Source organism: Oncorhynchus keta, unplaced genomic scaffold (genome assembly GCF_023373465.1).
Source record: "Oncorhynchus keta strain PuntledgeMale-10-30-2019 unplaced genomic scaffold, Oket_V2 Un_contig_14805_pilon_pilon, whole genome shotgun sequence".
NCBI classification, from domain to species: domain Eukaryota; kingdom Metazoa; phylum Chordata; class Actinopteri; order Salmoniformes; family Salmonidae; genus Oncorhynchus; species Oncorhynchus keta.
Genome location: NW_026278959.1, coordinates 34,730 through 56,735, shown reverse-complemented (window position 1 = coordinate 56,735; position 22,006 = coordinate 34,730). Strand labels below are relative to the sequence as shown.

The window sequence follows — 22,006 nt, the reverse complement described above, 5'->3', positions numbered from 1 at the left end:
GTTAGGGTAGTGGTCTACTATATGTTGAACTGCCGAACCGTATCATGTTGTTTTACATAGGATCGCATTCTAATCAGCAGATGTCAGAAAGTGCTGGATGTGTTGTTTTAATGTGAACTTGTCCTGGGAAATGTATTTTACCTCTGTGGCAACATGTCCTGTGTGTGTTGGCAGTGTGCTACCTCTCTGCGATGACCCTGTCCTGCTCAGTGAACCTGGTCATGCTCATGAGGTCCATGGTCCTGCACCGGTGAGCATGAGCCCTACACACACACCACTCCTCTGTTCCCTTCCCTTCCCTTCCTCTCTCTCTCTCTCTCTCTCTCTCTCTCTCTCTCTCTCTCTCTCTCTCTCTGTCTCTGTCTCTCTCTCTCTCTCTCTCTCTCTCTCTCTGTCTCTCTCTCTCTCTCTTGTCTCTCTCTCTCTCTCTCTCTCTCTCTCTCTCTCTCTCTCTCTCTCTCTCCCTCTCTCTCTCTCTCTCTCTCTCTCTCTCTTACCACATCACCACGTCTCCACACTCCTCTCTTCCTCTTGTCACCCACTGTCCTATGTCTGTCTTTTACACAATGAACACGTTCGACATATTGTAATGGTTCGATTAGGAAAATTAGTCCGTCTAGTTATTGCAGTCACACAGATACAGAAATAGCTATTACGATAAGAAATGACAATTAGGCCAGTATGCTAGAGTTAATGACATATTAAAAGTAATGGGATTTTAAATCGAATTGCTTGAAGGTAATTTAATGTTCCATAGTCGCACATTCATTTAGCCCTGCTGTGTGTGTGTGTGTGTGTGTGTGTGTGTGTGTGTGTGTGTGTGTGTGTGTGTGTGTGTGTGTGTGTGTGTGTGTGTGTGTGTGTGTGTGTGTGTGTGTGTGTGTGTGTGTGTGTGTGTGTGTGTGTGTGTGTGTGTGTGTGTGTGTGTGTGTGTGTGTGTGTGTGTGTGTGTGTGGAGATGTTATAACCCTCCTATAACTGTTGTACAGGTCTAACCTGAAGGGGCTGTATAGAGGAGACATGTATAATGTATATAACTGCCAGAGGAGTATCAGACCATCTCGTCCTGCCCTGGTCTGCTGGATGGGATTCACCAGCTTCCAGGCTGCTCACATCTGCTTAGGTAAAACACCTGCTGACACATTATGTACCTGACCTCACACCTGCTGAGGTAAAACACCTGCTGACACATTATGTACCTGACCTCACACCTGCTGAGGTAAAACACCTGCTGACACATTATGTACCTGACCTCACACCTGCTCAGGTAAAACACCTGCTGACACATTATGTACCTGACTCACACCTGCTCAGGTAAAACACCTGCTGACACATTATGTACCTGACCTCACACCTGCTCAGGTAAAACACCTGCTGACACATTATGTACCTGACCTCACACCTGCTCAGGTAAAACACCTGCTGACACATTATGTACCTGACCTCACACCTGCTCAGGTAAAACACCTGCTGACACATTATGTACCTGACCTCACACCTGCTCAGGTAAAACACCTGCTGACACATTATGTAAAACACCTGCTCAGGTAAAACACCTGCTGACACATTATGTACCTGACCTCACACCTGCTCAGGTAAAACACCTGCTCAGGTAAAACACCTGCTCAGGTAAAACACCTGCTGACACATTATGTACCTGACCTCACACCTGCTCAGGTAAAACACCTGCTGACACATTATGTACCTGACCTCACACCTGCTCAGGTAAAACACCTGCTGAGGTAAAACACCTGCTGACACATTATGTACCTGACCTCACACCTGCTCAGGTAAAACACCTGCTGACACATTATGTACCTGACCTCACACCTGCTCAGGTAAAACACCTGCTGACACATTATGTACCTGACCTCACACCTGCTCAGGTAAAACACCTGCTGACACATTATGTACCTGACCTCACACCTGCTCAGGTAAAACACCTGCTGAGGTAAAACACCTGCTGACACATTATGTACCTGACCTCACACCTGCTCAGGTAAAACACCTGCTGACACATTATGTACCTGACCTCACACCTGCTCAGGTAAAACACCTGCTGACACATTATGTACCTGACCTCACACCTGCTCAGGTAAAACACCTGCTGACACATTATGTACCTGACCTCACACCTGCTCAGGTAAAACACCTGCTGACACATTATGTACCTGACCTCACACCTGCTCAGGTAAAACACCTGCTGACACATTATGTACCTGACCTCACACCTGCTCAGGTAAAACACCTGCTGAGGTAAAACACCTGCTGACACATTATGTACCTGACCTCACACCTGCTCAGGTAAAACACCTGCTGAGGTAAAACACCTGCTGACACATTATGTACCTGACCTCACACCTGCTCAGGTAAAACACCTGCTGACGTACCACACCTGCTCAGGTAAAACACCTGCTGACACATTATGTACCTGACCTCACACCTGCTCAGGTAAAACTCCTGCTCAGGTAAAACACCTGCTGAGGTAAAACACCTGCTGACACTTTATGTACCTGACCTCACACCTGCTCAGGTAAAACACCTGCTCAGGTAAAACACCTGCTGACACATTATGTACCTGACCTCACACCTGCTCAGGTAAAACACCTGCTGACACATTATGTACCTGACCTCACACCTGCTCAGGTAAAACACCTGCTGACACATTATGTACCTGACCTCACACCTGCTCAGGTAAAACACCTGCTGAGGTAAAACACCTGCTGACACATTATGTACCTGACCTCACACCTGCTCAGGTAAAACACCTGCTGAGGTAAAACACCTGCTGACACATTATGTACCTGACCTCACACCTGCTCAGGTAAAACACCTGCTGACACATTATGTACCTGACCTCACACCTGCTCAGGTAAAACACCTGCTGACACATTATCTACCTGACCACACCTGCTCAGGTAAAACACCTGCTGACACATTATGTACCTGACCTCACACCTGCTCAGGTAAAACACCTGCTGACACATTATGTACCTGACCTCACACCTGCTCAGGTAAAACACCTGCTGAGGTAAAACACCTGCTGACACATTATGTACCTGACCTCACACCTGCTCAGGTAAAACACCTGCTGAGGTAAAACACCTGCTGACACATTATGTACCTGACCTCACACCTGCTCAGGTAAAACACCTGCTGACACATTATGTACCTGACCTCACACCTGCTCAGGTAAAACACCTGCTGACACATTATCTACCTGACTCTCACACCTGCTCAGGTAAAACACCTGCTGACACATTATGTACCTGACCTCACACCTGCTCAGGTAAAACACCTGCTGACACATTATGTACCTGACCTCACACCTGCTCAGGTAAAACACCTGCTGACACATTATGTACCTGACCTCACACCTGCTCAGGTAAAACACCTGCTGACACATTATGTACCTGACCTCACACCTGCTCAGGTAAAACACCTGCTGACACATTATGTACCTGACCTCACACCTGCTCAGGTAAAACACCTGCTGACACATTATGTACCTGACCTCACACCTGCTCAGGGAAAACACCTGCTCAGGTAAAACACCTGCTGACACATTATGTACCTGACCTCACACCTGCTCAGGTAAAACACCTGCTGACACATTATGTACCTGACCTCACACCTGCTCAGGTAAAACACCTGCTGACACATTATGTACCTGACCTCACACCTGCTAGGTAAAACACCTGCTGACACATTATGTACCTGACCTCACACCTGCTCAGGTAAAACACCTGCTGAGGTAAAACACCTGCTGACACATTATGTACCTGACCTCACATCTGCTCAGGTAAAACACCTGCTGAGGTAAAACACCTGCTGACACATTATGTACCTGACCTCACACCTGCTCAGGTAAAACACCTGCTGACACATTATGTACCTGACCTCACACCTGCTCAGGTAAAACACCTGCTGACACATTATGTACCTGACTCACACCTGCTCAGGTAAAACACCTGCTGACACATTATGTACCTGACTCACACCTGCTCAGGTAAAACACCTGCTGACACATTATGTACCTGACCTACACCTGCTCAGGTAAAACACCTGCTGACACATTATGTACCTGACCTCACACCTGCTCAGGTAAAACACCTGCTCAGGTAAAACTTTTGCTCAGGTAAAACACCTGCTGAGGTAAAACACCTGCTGACACTTTATGTACCTGACCTCACACCTGCTTTGGTAAAACACCTGCTGACACATTATGTACCTGACCTCACACCTGCTCAGGTAAAACACCTGACACATTATGTACCTGACCAGACACCTGCTCAGGTAAAACACCTGAGTTTACAACCAACTCAAAACAGTTGTACTCAATAAACACATCTGTTTGTCTGTTGTAACCATCTGCCTGGTGGAACCATCTGCCTGTTGTAACCATATGCCTGGTGTAACCATCTGCCTGGTGGAACCATCTGCCTGTTTAACCATCTGCCTGGTGTAACCATCTGCCTGGTGTAACCATCTGCCTGGTGGAACCATCTGCCTGGTGGAACCATCTGCCTGGTGTAACCATCTGCCTGGTGTAACCATCTGCCTGGTTTTGCAACCATCTGCCTTGTCTGTTATAACTATCTGCCTGTTGTAACCATCTGCCTGGTGGAACCATCTGCCTGGTGTAACTATCCTTGCCTGTTATAACCAGCTGCCTGTTATAACCATCTGCCTGGTGTAACCATCTGCCTGTTGTAACCATCTGCCTGGTGTAACCATCTGCCTGTTATAACTATCTGCCTGTTATAACCATCTGCCTGTTGTAACCATCTGCCTGTTGTAACCATCTGCCTGGTGTAACCATCTGCCTGTTTTAACCATCTGCCTGTTATAACCAGCTGCCTGTTATAACCATCTGCCTGTTGTAACCATCTGCCTGTTATAACCATCTGCCTGTTGTAACCATCTGCCTGTTGTAACCATCTGCCTGTTGTAACCATCTGCCTGTTATAACCAGCTGCCTGTTATAACCATCTGCCTGTTGTAACCATCTGCCTGTTGTAACCATCTGCCTGTTGTAACCATCTGCCTGGTGTAACCATCTGCCTGTTGTAACCATCTGCCTGTTGTAACCATCTGCCTGTTGTAACCATCTGCCTGGTGTAACCATCTGCCTGCCTGTTGTAACCATCTGCCTGTTGTAACCATCTGCCTGTTGTAACCATCTGCCTGTTGTAACCATCTGCCTGTTGTAACCATCTGCCTGTTGTAACCATCTGCCTGTTGTAACCATCTGCCTGTTGTAACCATCTGCCTTGCCTGTTGTAACCATCTGCCTGTTGTAACCATCTGCCTGTTGTAACCATCTGCCTGTTGTAACCATCTGCCTGTTGTAACCATCTGCCTGTTGTAACCATCTGTCTGTTTTAACCATCTGCCTGTTGTAACCATCTGTCTGTTGTAACCATCTGTCTGTTGTAACCATCTGTCTGTTGTAACCATCTGCCTGTTGTAACCATCTGCCTGTTATAACCATCTGCCTGTTGTAACCATCTGCCTGTTATAACCATCTGCCTGTTGTAACCATCTGCCTGTTGTAACCATCTGCCTGTTGTAACCATCTGCCTGTTGTAACCATCTGCCTGGTGTAACCATCTGCCTGGTGTAACCATCTGCCTTGCCTGTTGTAACCATCTGCCTGGTGTAACCATCTGCCTGGTGTAACCATCTGCCTGGTGTAACCATCTGCCTTGCCTGTTGTAACCATCTGCCTGGTGTAACCATCTGCCTGGTGTAACCATCTGCCTTGCCTGTTGTAACCATCTGCCTGTTGTAACCATCTGCCTGGTGTAACCATCTGCCTGGTGTAACCATCTGCCTTGCCTGTTGTAACCATCTGCCTGGTGTAACCATCTGCCTTGCCTGTTGTAACCATCTGCCTGTTGTAACCATCTGCCTGGTGTAACCATCTGCCTGGTGTAACCATCTGCCTGGTGTAACCATCTGCCTTGCCTGTTGTAACCATCTGCCTGGTGTAACCATCTGCCTGGTGTAACCATCTGCCTTGCCTGTTGTAACCATCTGCCTGTTGTAACCATCTGCCTGGTGTAACCATCTGCCTGGTGTAACCATCTGCCTTGCCTGTTGTAACCATCTGCCTGTTGTAACCATCTGCCTGTTGTAACCATCTGCCTGGTGTAACCATCTGCCTGTTGTAACCATCTGCCTGTTGTAACCATCTGCCTGTTGTAACCATCTGCCTGGTGTAACCATCTGCCTGTTGTAACCATCTGCCTGTTGTAACCATCTGCCTGTTGTAACCATCTGCCTGGTGTAACCATCTGCCTGTTGTAACCATCTGCCTGTTGTAACCATCTGCCTGTTGTAACCATCTGCCTGGTGTAACCATCTGCCTTGCCTGTTGTAACCATCTGCCTGTTGTAACCATCTGCCTGGTGTAACCATCTGCCTGGTGTAACCATCTGCCTGGTGTAACCATCTGCCTGTTGTAACCATCTGCCTGTTGTAACCATCTGCCTGTTGTAACCATCTGCCTGTTGTAACCATCTGCCTGTTGTAACCATCTGCCTGTTGTAACCATCTGCCTGTTGTAACCATCTGCCTGTTGTAACCATCTGCCTGTTGTAACCATCTGCCTGTTGTAACCATCTGCCTGGTGTAACCATCTGCCTGGTGTAACCATCTGCCTGTTGTAACCATCTGCCTGTTGTAACCATCTGCCTGTTGTAACCATCTGCCTGTTGTAACCATCTGCCTGGTGTAACCATCTGCCTGGTGTAACCATCTGCCTGGTGTAACCATCTGCCTGTTGTAACCATCTGCCTGGTGTAACCATCTGCCTGGTGTAACCATCTGCCTGTTGTAACCATCTGCCTGGTGTAACCATCTGCCTGGTGTAACCATCTGCCTGTTGTAACCATCTGTCTGGTGTAACCATCTGCCTGTTGTAACCATCTGCCTGGTGTAACCATCTGCCTGGTGTAACCATCTGCCTGGTGTAACCATCCTATACTACACGGAAGAAAAATAAACGCAACATGTGAAGTGTTGTTCCTGCTGTTCATGTTTCAGCTTGATAAAGCACTGCCCCATGTCCCTAGGATCTGTATACTATTCCTGGAAGCTGAAAATGGCCCAGTTCTTCCATGGCCTGCATACTCACCAGACATGCCACCCATTGAGCATGTTTGGGATGCTCTGGATCGACTTGTACGACAGCGTGTTCCAGTTCCCACGGGTACCCAGCAACTTTACACAGCCATTGAAGAGGAGTGGTACAACATCCCGCAGGCCACAATCAACAGTCTGATCAGCTCTATGCGAAGGAGATTTGTTGTGCAGCACGAGGCAATTGGTGGTCACACCAGATACTGACTGGTTTTCTGATCGACGCCTTATTTTAAGGTATCTGTGACCAACAGATGCATATCTGTATTCCCAGTCATGTGAAATCAATAGATTAGGACCTAATGAATTTATTTAAATTGAGTGATGTCCTTATTTGAACTCAATCAAATCTGAAATTGTAGCATGTTGCGTTCACATTCTGTCTTCACTGAGATCCTTCATTTTGGGGTCAAATTCTGTCTCCCCCGAGATCATTCATTTTGGGGTCACATTCTGTCTTCACTGAGATCATTCATTTTGGGGTCACATTCTGTCTTCACTGAGATCCTTCATTTTGGGGTCACATTCTGTCTTCACTGAGATCATTCATTTTGGGGTCACATTCTGTCTCCCCCGAGATCCTTCATTTTGGGGTCACATTCTGTCTCCCCCGAGATCCTTCATTTTGGGGTCACATTCTGTCTTCACTGAGATCCCAAGGGCTCCCGAGTAGCGTAGCGGTCTAAGGCACTGCATCTAAGTTCTAGAGGTGTCATTACAGACACCCTGGTTCGATTCCAGGCTGTATCACAACCAGCCGTGATTTGGAGTTAGATAGGGCGGCACAAAATTTAACACACCCAGTGTCGTCCAGGTTTGGCCGGTGTAGGCCGCTATTGTAAATAAGAATTTGTTCTTCACTGACTTGCCAAGTTAAATAACATTTTAAAATCCTTCATTTCAGGGTCACATTCTGTCTTCACTGACATCCTTCATTTTAATGTTACATTCTGTCTTCACCTGTGGGGTTGTACTGCGTATTGGGTATAAAATGCTTAAACATCTCTCCAGGTATGCTGATCCAGACCATAGTGTTCTTCCTGTGTCTGCTGATCGCTGTGTTCCTCATCATCATCCCCATCTTCCACGGACAGAACCTCATGCTCTTCAAGGTCCTGGGGAACATGTGGTGAGTCCACAGACACTGTAGACAGAACCTCATGCTCTTCACGGTCCTGTGGAACACATGGTAAATCCACAGACACTGTAGACAGAACCTCATGCTCTTCACGGTCCTGTGGAACACATGGTAAATCCACAGACACTGTAGACAGAACCTCATGCTCTTCACGGTCCTGTGGAACACATGGTAAATCCACAGACACTGTAGACAGAACCTCATGCTCTTCACGGTCCTGTGGAACATGAGACAGAACCTCATGCTCTCTCTGTATGGGTTATGTGTGGGTTATGTGTGGGTTATGTATGGGTTATGTATGGATAATGTATGGATTCTGCAGGATAATGTATAGGTTATGCATGGGTTATGCGTGGGTTATGTGTGGATAATGTATGGGTTATGTATGGGGTATGTATGAATAATTTATATATTATGTTTGGATTATGCATGGATAATGTATGGGTTATGTGTGGATAATGTATGTATTATGTATGGATAATGTATGGGTACTGTATGGGTTATGTATGGGTTATGTGTGGATTATGTATGGATAATGTAGGAGTATGTATGGATAATGTATAGATTATGCATGGGTTATGTGTGGATTATGTATGGATAATGTACGATTATGTATGGATAATGTATATATATATTGCATGGGTTATGTGTGGGTTATGAATGGTTATGTATGGATAATGTATAGATTATGCATGGGTTATGTGTGGGTTATGAATGGTTATGTATGGATAATGTATAGATTATGCATGGGTTATGTATGAGTTATGTGTGGGTTATGTGTGGGTAATGTGTGGGTTATAATGTGGTTACCTTTCAAATATAATGTATCCCCTTCATTTCCTCTCCTCAGGCCGTTCTGGTTGATGCTGTTCTCAGTTGTAGTGGTCCAACATGTCACCACCAGGTTCTGCTTCATTAAGAAGTCTACAGGGACACGGGACCTCCACAACAGGTATGTACACTCGTGTGTTCTACAGATTGACTGTGTTGTTAGGTATGACCCTGGTCTCTCATTCTAGTTCTAGGATGTATCGTAGGTAGATAAGTTGTACGTTCTCTCAAATAACTGACATAGTTACCCTGATCTCGCGAACTTACATGAATGTTTCGTTGCTTGCGAGGCCTATCAGTTAAATGTGATCATCATGTTCAGATGGACACTAGTTTCTTATTGGTTCCAGGTGTAGACATTAGTTTCTTATTGGTTCCAGGCTAGACATTAGTTTCTTATTGGTGCCAGGTGTAGACATTAGTTTCTTATTGGTTCCAGGTGTAGACATTAGTTTCTTATTGGTTCCAGGTGTAGACATTAGTTTCTTATTGGTTCCAGGTGTAGACATTAGTTTCTTATTGGTTCCAGGTGTAGACATTAGTTTCTTATTGGTTCCAGGCTAGACATTAGTTTCTTATTGGTGCCAGGTGTAGACAGGGTAGACATTAGTTTCTTATTCGTGGCAGGTACAGATAGGTTAGATTGTTGACTCTGTGTTTCTCTCCTAGGGGTAGTCTCTTCCTGCTGACCTACCTGTTGTTCCCGGTCAATGTTCTGATTGGTGTGGTGCTGGGGGTGTGGCGGCTGGTCATCACGGCCCTGTTCAATATCGTCCACCTGGGACGCATGGACATCAGCCTCCTCAACCGCAATGTAGAGGCCTTTGACCCCGGTGAGTCACTGGGACCCTTTGTGTTTATCTGGAGTTCACTGTTACGCACACCTCTATGAAGAGGGAACGCAACACCCTGCTACAACTAAACTCTCCGTGAAGTGAAAAAGGTATGGACTGTAGGCGTGAGTAAGGATGACAGGCAGAATGTGGTACCGTTTACAAGGACTTTATTCCTTTACACGGTAATATGGGGAAAAGGGGCTGGACGGAACCAAAGCAAAGAAAGTAAATCTCAAAGCCCCCTCTCTCCTATCTTACCTGCCTAACCACTACTTACCTAATGTAGCACCTTCTGGTGCCCTAACCAAAATACATGGGGTGGTCCGCCCAGGTCTTACCTAGTGTGCCTAGACAGCGAATATGCTACGGGTATATGTATGCCCGCGGGCCTCTTGCCTAAGCACTCCCTAGGTGCCTTCCCCTTCCCCCCTGGGAACAAATGAAACAGAATATTAAACCATTTTCACAAACAAACTAAGAAACAAAGGACATCAAATAAGCTCTATCTGAGCAACAAACTCACAAAACATACCAACTCTCAGCAATGAACTCCCAGCAAAATCAACCTCTAGCAAAATCTCTGCAATGACCTCCCAGAAAATCAATCTCTAGCAAAATCTCTGCAATGACCTCCTGTAATGAATTTCCTCCTCTTCTTCCGAAGAGGAGAGGCTAAACGGATCAGAGGACCAATACGCGGCGTGGTAATTGTCCATGGTACTTTTTTAATATATCACTACACATGAACAAACTAACAAAAACAAGAAATGTGAAAACTCAAAACAGTCCTATCTGGTGCACACACAGAGACAGGAACAATCACCCACAAACACACAGTGAAACCCAGGCTACCTAAGTATGATTCTCAATCAGAGACAACCAATGACACCTGCCTCTGATTGAGAACCATACTAGGCCGAAACATAGAAATTCCCAAAACCTAGAAAAACAAACAGACTGCCCACCCAACTCACGCCCTGACCATACTAACTAAATACAAAACACAGGAAATAAAGGTCAGAACGTGACACCTCCCAGCAAAATCTCTCTAGCAAAATCTCTGCAATGACCTCCCAGAAAATCTCTCTAGCAAAATCTCTGCAATGACCTCCCAGAAAATCTCTCGAGCAAAATCTCTGCAATGACCTCCCAGAAAATCTCTCTAGAAAAATCTCTGCAATGACCTCCCAGCAAAAATCTCTCTCCTGAACAGAACACTGGCTTTTATATAGCTTCAGAATGAATGGATAATTGGAGACAGCTATGTCTTGACGAGGGGGCGGGGTCAGCTCTCCAATTAGCCATGGAGTCGACCAATCAGCTGCTTGAGGGATTTCAGGAAGCCATTTCCTGAAATAAACACATGCAAACATACAAACTACAACACATAAACTGGGGAACGTAACACCAGGCTAACAGTGATCTAACCCATGTCTGGAAACAACCTCGGTCCCTGTCCAATCCTCTCAGATCTCCTACCCCCTGGTCTGGACGTATCCCTGTCCAATCCTCTCAGATCTCCTACCCTCTAGTCTGGACGTGTACCTGTCCAATCCTCTCAGATCTCCTACCCCCTGGTCTGGACGTGTTCCTGTCCAATCCTCTCAGATCTCCTACCCTCTAGTCTGGACGTGTACCTGTCCAATCCTCTCAGATCTCCTACCCTCTAGTCTGGACGTGTACCTGTCCAATCCTCTCAGATCTCCTACCCTCTGGTCTGGACGTGTACCTGTCCAATCCTCTCAGATCTCCTACCCTCTAGTCTGGACGTGTACCTGTCCAATCCTCTCAGATCTCCTACCCCCTGGTCTGGACGTGTACCTGTCCAATCCTCTCAGATCTCCTACCCCCTGGTCTGGACGTGTTCCTGTCCAATCCTCTCAGATCTCCTACCCCCTGGTCTGGACGTATCCCTGTCCAATCCTCTCAGATCTCCTACCCCCTGGTCTGACGTGTTCCTGTCCAATCCTCTCAGATCTCCTACCCCTGGTCCTGACGTGTTCCTGTCCAATCCTCTCAGAACTCCTACCCCTGGTCTGGACGTGTTCCTGTCCAATCCTCTCAGATCTCCTACCCCCTGGTCTGGACGTGTACCTGTCCAATCCTCTCAGATCTCCTACCCCCTGGTCTGGACGTGTACCTGTCCAATCCTCTCAGATCTCCTACCCTCTAGTCTGGACGTGTACCTGTCCAATCCTCTCAGATCTCCTACCCCCTGGTCTGGACGTGTTCCTGTCCAATCCTCTCAGATCTCCTACCCCCTGGTCTGGACGTGTACCTGTCCAATCCTCTCAGATCTCCTACCCCCTGGTCTGGACGTGTACCTGTCCAATCCTCTCAGATCTCCTACCCCCTGGTCTGGACGTGTTCCTGTCCAATCCTCTCAGATCTCCTACCCCCTGGTCTGGACGTGTACCTGTCCAATCCTCTCAGATCTCCTACCCTCTAGTCTGGACGTGTACCTGTCCAATCCTCTCAGATCTCCTACCCCCTGGTCTGGACCTGTACCTGTCCAATCCTCTCAGATCTCCTACCCCCTGGTCTGGACGTATCCCTGTCCAATCCTCTCAGATCTCCTACCCCCTGGTCTGGACGTGTACCTGTCCAATCCTCTCAGATCTCCTACCCCCTGGTCTGGACGTGTCCCTGTCCAATCCTCTCAGATCTCCTACCCCCTGGTCTGGACGTATCCCTGTCCAATCCTCTCAGATCTCCTACCCCCTGGTCTGGACGTATCCCTGTCCAATCCTCTCAGATCTCCTACCCCCTGGTCTGGACGTGTACCTGTCCAATCCTCTCAGATCTCCTACCCCCTGGTCTGGACGTGTACCTGTCCAATCCTCTCAGATCTCCTACCCCCTGGTCTGGACGTGTACCTGTCCAATCCTCTCAGATCTCCTACCCCCTGGTCTGGACGTATACCTGTCCAATCCTCTCAGATCTCCTACCCCCTGGTCTGGACGTATCCCTGTCCAATCCTCTCAGATCTCCTACCCCCTGGTCTGGACCTGTACCTGTCCAATCCTCTCAGATCTCCTACCCCCTGGTCTGGACCTGTACCTGTCCAATCCTCTCAGATCTCCTACCCTCTAGTCTGGACGTGTACCTGTCCAATCCTCTCAGATCTCCTACCCTCTAGTCTGGACGTGTACCTGTCCAATCCTCTCAGATCTCCTACCCCCTGGTCTGGACGTGTACCTGTCCAATCCTCTCAGATCTCCTACCCCCTGGTCTGGACGTGTACCTGTCCAATCCTCTCAGATCTCCTACCCCCTGGTTTGGACGTATCCCTGTCCAATCCTCTCAGATCTCCTACCCCTGGTCTGGACGTGTTCCTGTCCAATCCTCTCAGATCTCCTACCCCCTGGTCTGGACGTGTTCCTGTCCAATCCTCTCAGATCTCCTACCCCTGGTCTGGACGTGTTCCTGTCCAATCCTCTCAGATCTCCTACCCCTGGTCTGGACGTGTACCTGTCCAATCCTCTCAGATCTCCTACCCCTGATCTGGACGTGTACCTGTCCAATCCTCTCAGATCTCCTACCCTCTAGTCTGGACGTGTACCTGTCCAATCCTCTCAGATCTCCTACCCCCTGGTCTGGACGTGTTCCTGTCCAATCCTCTCAGATCTCCTACCCCCTGGTCTGGACGTGTACCTGTCCAATCCTCTCAGATCTCCTACCCTCTAGTCTGGACGTGTACCTGTCCAATCCTCTCAGATCTCCTACCCCCTGGTCTGGACGTGTTCCTGTCCAATCCTCTCAGATCTCCTACCCCCTGGTCTGGACGTGTACCTGTCCAATCCTCTCAGATCTCCTACCCTCTAGTCTGGACGTGTACCTGTCCAATCCTCTCAGATCTCCTACCCCCTGGTCTGGACCTGTACCTGTCCAATCCTCTCAGATCTCCTACCCTCTAGTCTGGACGTATCCCTGTCCAATCCTCTCAGATCTCCTACCCCTGGTCTGGACGTGTACCTGTCCAATCCTCTCAGATCTCCTACCCCTGGTCTGGACGTGTTCCTGTCCAATCCTCTCAGATCTCCTACCCCCTGGTCTGGACCTGTACCTGTCCAATCCTCTCAGATCTCCTACCCTCTAGTCTGGACGTGTACCTGTCCAATCCTCTCAGATCTCCTACCCCCTGGTCTGGACGTGTAGCTGTCCAATCCTCTCAGATCTCCTACCCCCTGGTCTGGACGTGTACCTGTCCAATCCTCTCAGATCTCCTACCCCCTGGTCTGGACGTATCCCTGTCCAATCCTCTCAGATCTCCTACCCCCTGGTCTGGACGTATCCCTGTCCAATCCTCTCAGATCTCCTACCCCCTGGTCTGGACGTATCCCTGTCCAATCCTCTCAGATCTCCTACCCCCTGGTCTGGACGTGTACCTGTCCAATCCTCTCAGATCTCCTACCCCCTGGTCTGGACGTATCCCTGTCCAATCCTCTCAGATCTCCTACCCCCTGGTCTGGACGTGTTCCTGTCCAATCCTCTCAGATCTCCTACCCTCTAGTCTAGACGTGTACCTGTCCAATCCTCTCAGATCTCCTACCCCCTGGTCTGGACGTGTTCCTGTCCAATCCTCTCAGATCTCCTACCCCCTGGTCTGGACGTGTTCCTGTCCAATCCTCTCAGATCTCCTACCCCCTGGTCTGGACGTGTACCTGTCCAATCCTCTCAGATCTCCTACCCCTGATCTGACGTGTACCTGTCCAATCCTCTCAGATCTCCTACCCCCTGGTCTGGACGTGTACCTGTCCAATCCTCTCAGATCTCCTACCCCTGGTCTGGACGTATCCCTGTCCAATCCTCTCAGATCTCCTACCCCCTGGTCTGGACGTGTTCCTGTCCAATCCTCTCAGATCTCCTACCCTCTAGTCTAGACGTGTACCTGTCCAATCCTCTCAGATCTCCTACCCCCTGGTCTGGACGTGTTCCTGTCCAATCCTCTCAGATCTCCTACCCCCTGGTCTGGACGTGTTCCTGTCCAATCCTCTCAGATCTCCTACCCCCTGGTCTGGACGTGTACCTGTCCAATCCTCTCAGATCTCCTACCCCCTGATCTGGACGTGTACCTGTCCAATCCTCTCAGATCTCCTACCCTCTAGTCTGGATGTGTACCTGTCCAATCCTCTCAGATCTCCTACCCCTGGTCTGGACGTGTACCTGTCCAATCCTCTCAGATCTCCTACCCCTGGTCTGGACGTGTACCTGTCCAATCCTGTCAGATCTCCTACCCTCTAGTCTGACGTGTTCCTGTCCAATCCTCTCAGATCTCCTACCCTCTAGTCTAGACTTGTACCTGTCCAATCCTCTCAGATCTCCTACCCTCTAGTCTGGACGTGTACCTGTCCAATCCTCTCAGATCTCCTACCCCCTGGTCTGGACTTGTACCTGTCCAATCCTCTCAGATCTCCTACCCCCTGGTCTGGACGTGTACCTGTCCAATCCTCTCAGATCTCCTACCCTCTAGTCTGGACGTGTACCTGTCCAATCCTCTCAGATCTCCTACCCCTGGTCTGGACCTGTACCTGTCCAATCCTCTCAGATCTCCTACCCCTGGTCTGGACGTATCCCTGTCCAATCCTCTCAGATCTCCTACCCCTGGTCTGGACGTGTACCTGTCCAATCCTCTCAGATCTCCTACCCCCTGGTCTGGACGTGTTCCTGTCCAATCCTCTCAGATCTCCTACCCCCTGGTCTGGACCTGTACCTGTCCAATCCTCTCAGATCTCCTACCCCCTGGTCTGGACGTGTTCCTGTCCAATCCTCTCAGATCTCCTACCCCCTGGTCTGGACGTGTAGCTGTCCAATCCTCTCAGATCTCCTACCCCCTGGTCTGGACGTGTACCTGTCCAATCCTCTCAGATCTCCTACCCCCTGGTCTGACGTATCCCTGTCCAATCCTCTCAGATCTCCTACCCCTGGTCTGGACGTATCCCTGTCCAATCCTCTCAGATCTCCTACCCCTGGTCTGGACGTATCCCTGTCCAATCCTCTCAGATCTCCTACCCCTGGTCTGGACGTACCTGTCCAATCCTCTCAGATCTCCTACCCCTGGTCTGGACGTATCCCTGTCCAATCCTCTCAGATCTCCTACCCCTGGTCTGGACGTGTTCCTGTCCAATCCTCTCAGATCTCCTACCCTCTAGTCTAGACGTGTACCTGTCCAATCCTCTCAGATCTCCTACCCCTGGTCTGGACGTGTTCCTGTCCAATCCTCTCAGATCTCCTACCCCTGGTCTGGACGTGTTCCTGTCCAATCCTCTCAGATCTCCTACCCCTGGTCTGGACGTGTACCTGTCCAATCCTCTCAGATCTCCTACCCCTGATCTGGACGTGTACCTGTCCAATCCTCTCAGATCTCCTACCCCTGGTCTGGACGTTTGTACCTGTCCAATCCTCTCAGATCTCCTACCCCCTGGTCTGGACGTATCCCTGTCCAATCCTCTCAGATCTCCTACCCCTGGTCTGGACGTGTTCCTGTCCAATCCTCTCAGATCTCCTACCCTCTAGTCTAGACGTGTACCTGTCCAATCCTCTCAGATCTCCTACCCCTGGTCTGGACGTGTACCTGTCCAATCCTCTCAGATCTCCTACCCCCTGATCTGGTTACGTGTACCTGTCCAATCCTCTCAGATCTCCTACCCTAGTCTGGATGTGTACCTGTCCAATCCTCTCAGATCTCCTACCCCCTGGTCTGGACGTGTACCTGTCCAATCCTCTCAGATCTCCTACCCCCTGGTCTGGACGTGTACCTGTCCAATCCTGTCAGATCTCCTACCCTCTAGTCTGGACGTGTTCCTGTCCAATCCTCTCAGATCTCCTACCCTCTAGTCTGGACGTGTACCTGTCCAATCCTCTCAGATCTCCTACCCTCTAGTCTGGACGTGTTCCTGTCCAATCCTCTCAGATCTCCTACCCCCTGGTCTGGACCTGTACCTGTCCAATCCTCTCAGATCTCCTACCCCCTGGTCTGGACGTGTACCTGTCCAATCCTCTCAGATCTCCTACCCCCTGGTCTGGACGTGTTCCTGTCCAATCCTCTCAGAGCTCTACACAGGGAAAGGGGCTAGGGGTTGTTTCTGGACAGAGCCTATTTAACTACTACATCTACATTCCTACTACTACATTCCATTTCATTTCAGAAAGCCATTCTTGCATCTTGTTAGGATGTTTGGTACTACATTTATGGAATAATATATGAATCCTATAAATTGACATGGCCAATTTGAATCCAATCAATTAGCTTACCTTCTCAGTGATCAAATTATATTTCAACAAAATGTTTCAGGAATTCGTATCTGTTTCTCATTGCAGAAACGATTTCAGAACATTCTGAGCTGGTGGGTTTCGAAATCCACTTTCTTGTGCTGTCTGAGGTGGAATGACTCCATCCTCTTACAATCTCTCTGTAATTGAGCCTAACCCTGTAAGGTTAGTGTTTTAATGTGTGCAACCACAGGAGGACTGGTTCGTGGTAATGCCTGGAGCGGAATAGGTGGAACGGTATCAAGTACATCAAACACATGGTTTCCATGGTTTCCAGGTGTTTGATGCCGTTCCATTGGCTCCGTTCTGGCCGTTATTTTGAGCCGTCCTCCCCTCAGCAGCTTCCTGTGTTCACAGCAGTCCACTAAAGGCATGGATAGATTTCACCACTTAGTGTTACAATTCTCTAAAGAGAAGACATTGGATCTAGTTTCAGACACACAATTATATTATTTCAAACAATATGTAGACTAATGGCAAGAAGTAATTTTCTCCCAGTTATTTTCACCTTTTGGAATGGTATGTATTCCCCCCCCCCACACACCCCCACCCCACCCCCCGATGATACTCTCACCATAGTGTTAAGTAAAATGGACCAATTTACTCTGAATAAATGAATAAATGCATTGATAGAGTTCCCACTTTGAGGACAGAAATAGGCCTGTGTCCCGAATGCACCCTATTCCCGTAATAGTGCACTATCTGTGACCAGGGTCCATCCCATGGTTTTCCCCTCCACTTCACCATGCTGCAAGCAGAAACCTTATATCCGGATTCTCTAGTCTGTGAGACCGTTATCCCTATGCTTTGCCACAGCATTGTGATTGCAGTCCAATCTCAGAAATTGCTGCAGTTATGAGACGTCCCAAATAGCACACTATTTCTGATAGGGCTCTGGTCCGAAGTAGTGCACCACATAGGGAATAGGGTTCCATAGGGCTCTGGTCCAAAGTAGTACACTATATAGGGAATAGGGTTCCATAGGGCTCTGGTCCAAAGTAGTACACTATATAGGGAATAGGGTGCCATAGGGCTCTGGTCCAAAGTAGTGCACTATATAGGGAATAGGGTTCCATAGGGCTCTGGTCCAAAGTAGTGCACTATATAGGGAATAGGGTTCCATAGGGCTCTGGTCCAAAGTAGTGCACTATATAGGGAATAGGGTGCCATAGACTCTGGTCCAAAGTAGTGCACTATATAGGGAATAGGGTGCCATAGGGCTCTGGTCCAAAGTAGTGCACTATATAGGGAATAGGGTTCCATAGGGCTCTGGTCCAAAGTAGTGCACTATATAGGGAATAGGGTTCCATAGGGTTCTGGTCCAAAGTAGTACACTATATAGGGAATAGGGTGCCATAGGGCTCTGGTCCAAAGTAGTGCACTATATAGGGAATAGGGTTCCATAGGGCTCTGGTCCAAAGTAGTGCACTATATAGGGAATAGGGTTCTATAGGGCTCTGGTCTAAAGTAGTGCACTATATAGGGAATAGGGTTCCATAGGGCTCTGGTCCAAAGTAGTGCACTATATAGGGAATAGGGTGCCATTAGGGACTCAGGCCTAGTATTCAGCCCCTTGACTTCTTCCACATGTTGCTACATTAAAGCCTTATTCTAAAATGGATTAAATAAAACAAATTCGTCATCAATCTACAAATAATACCCCATAATGACATCACAATACCCCATAATGACATCACAATACCCAATGATGACATCACAATACCCCATAATGACATCACAATACCCCATAATGACATCACAATACCCCATAATGACATCACAATACCCCATAATGACATCACAATACCCCATAATGACATCACAATACCCCATAATGACATCACAATACCCCATGATGACATCACAATACCCCATAATGACATCACAATACCCCATAATGACATCACAATACCCCATAATGACATCACAATACCCCATAATGACATCACAATACCCCATAATGACATCACAATACCCCTATATGGTTCATCCTTGGGAGCAATTTCCAAATGCCTGAAGGTACCACGTTCATCTGTCCAATCAATAGTACGCAAGTATAAACACCATGGGACCACGTAGCCATCATACCGCTCAGGAAGGAGACACGTTCTGTCTCCTAGAGATGAACGTACTTTAGTGAGAAAAGTGCAAATCAATCCCAGAACAACAGCAAAGGACCTTGTGAAGGTGCTGGAGGAAACAGGTACAACAGTATCTATATCCACAGTTAAAAAAAAGTCCTATATCGACATAACCTAAAAGGCCGCTCAGCAAGAAAGAAGCCACTGGTCTAACACCTCCATGAAAAAGCAGGACTAGTCCCACCTCCATAAAATGTACTGACTATGACTGGTCCACCTAGCTATCTGAAGATGAGTGTACTGACTATGACTGGTCCACCTAGCTATCTGGAGATGAATGTCCTGACTATGACTGGTCCACCTAGCTATCTGGAGATGAATGTACTGACTATGACTGGTCCACCTAGCTATCTGGAGATGAATGTACTGACTATGACTGGTCCACCTAGCTATCTGGAGATGAATGTACTGACTATGACTGGTCCACCTAGCTATCTGGAGATGAATGTACTGACTATGACTGGTCCACCTAGCTATCTGAAGATGAATGTACTGACTATGACTGGTCCACCTAGCTATCTGGAGATGAATGTACTGACTATGACTGGTCCACCTAGCTATCTGGAGATGAATGTACTGACTATGACTGGTCCACCTAGCTATCTGGAGATGAATGTCCTGACTATGACTGGTCCACCTAGCTATCTGGAGATGAATGTACTGACTATGACTGGTCCACCTAGCTATCTGGAGATGAATGTACTGACTATGACTGGTCCACCTAGCTATCTGGAGATGAATGTACTGACTATGACTGGTCCACCTAGCTATCTGAAGATGAATGTACTGACTATGACTGGTCCACCTAGCTATCTGGAGATGAATGTACTGACTATGACTGGTCCACCTAGCTATCTGGAGATGAATGTACTGACTATGACTGGTCCACCTAGCTATCTGGAGATGAATGTACTGACTATGACTGGTCCACCTAGCTATCTGGAGATGAATGTACTGACTATGACTGGTCCACCTAGCTATCTGAAGATGAATGTACTGACTATGACTGGTCCACCTAGCTATCTGAAGATGAATGTACTGACTATGACTGGTCCACCTAGCTATCTGAAGATGAATGTACTGACTATGACTGGTCCACCTAGCTATCTGGAGATGAACGTACTGACTATGACTGGTCCACCTAGCTATCTGGAGATGAATGTACTGACTATGACTGGTCCACCTAGCTATCTGAAGATGAATATACTGACTATGACTGGTCCACCTAGCTATCTGGAGATGAATGTGCTGACTATGACTGGTCCACCTAGCTATCTGCAGATGAATGTACTGAATGTCCTGACTATGACTGGTCCACCTAGCTATCTGGAGATGAATGTACTGACTATGACTGGTCCACCTAGCTATCTGAAGATGAATATACTGACTATGACTGGTCCACCTAGCTATCTGAAGATGAGTGTACTGACTATGACTGGTCCACCTAGCTATCTGAAGATGAATGTACTGACTATGACTGGTCCACCTAGCTATCTGAAGATGAATGTACTGACTATGACTGGTCCACCTAGCTATCTGGAGATGAACGTACTGACTATGACTGGTCCACCTAGCTATCTGGAGATGAATGTACTGACTATGACTGGTCCACCTAGCTATCTGAAGATGAATATACTGACTATGACTGGTCCACCTAGCTATCTGGAGATGAATGTGCTGACTATGACTGGTCCACCTAGCTATCTGAAGATGAATGTACTGAATGTCCTGACTATGACTGGTCCACCTAGCTATCTGGAGATGAATGTACTGACTATGACTGGTCCACCTAGCTATCTGAAGATGAATATACTGACTATGACTGGTCCACCTAGCTATCTGAAGATGAATGTACTGACTATGACTGGTCCACCTAGCTATCTGGAGATGAATGTACTGACTATGACTGGTCCACCTAGCTATCTGGAGATGAATGTCCTGACTATGACTGGTCCACCTAGCTATCTGGAGATGAATGTACTGACTATGACTGGTCCACCTAGCTATCTGGAGATGAATGTACTGACTATGACTGGTCCACCTAGCTATCTGGAGATGAATGTACTGACTATGACTGGTCCACCTAGCTATCTGAAGATGAATGTACTGACTATGACTGGTCCACCTAGCTATCTGGAGATGAATGTACTGACTATGACTGGTCCACCTAGCTATCTGGAGATGAATGTACTGACTATGACTGGTCCACCTAGCTATCTGGAGATGAATGTACTGACTATGACTGGTCCACCTAGCTATCTGGAGATGAATGTACTGACTATGACTGGTCCACCTAGCTATCTGAAGATGAATGTACTGACTATGACTGGTCCACCTAGCTATCTGAAGATGAATGTACTGACTATGACTGGTCCACCTAGCTATCTGAAGATGAATGTACTGACTATGACTGGTCCACCTAGCTATCTGGAGATGAACGTACTGACTATGACTGGTCCACCTAGCTATCTGGAGATGAATGTACTGACTATGACTGGTCCACCTAGCTATCTGAAGATGAATATACTGACTATGACTGGTCCACCTAGCTATCTGGAGATGAATGTGCTGACTATGACTGGTCCACCTAGCTATCTGCAGATGAATGTACTGAATGTCCTGACTATGACTGGTCCACCTAG

The 22,006-nt window shown here is 47.8% G+C and overlaps 1 protein-coding gene across 1 annotated transcript in view; it reads left to right on the top strand.

Annotated features, from left to right (window-relative positions):
* LOC127918757 (receptor for retinol uptake stra6-like) overlaps positions 1-22,006 on the top strand; it is a 142,214-nt gene that overhangs the window by 100,636 nt on the left and 19,572 nt on the right. Inside the window, exons 11-15 of the mRNA XM_052501943.1 lie at positions 175-250; positions 990-1,123; positions 8,158-8,275; positions 9,135-9,236; positions 9,785-9,948. Of these exons, the coding sequence (XP_052357903.1) occupies positions 175-250; positions 990-1,123; positions 8,158-8,275; positions 9,135-9,236; positions 9,785-9,948 (594 nt within the window). The remainder of the gene's footprint in view (positions 1-174; positions 251-989; positions 1,124-8,157; positions 8,276-9,134; positions 9,237-9,784; positions 9,949-22,006) is intronic.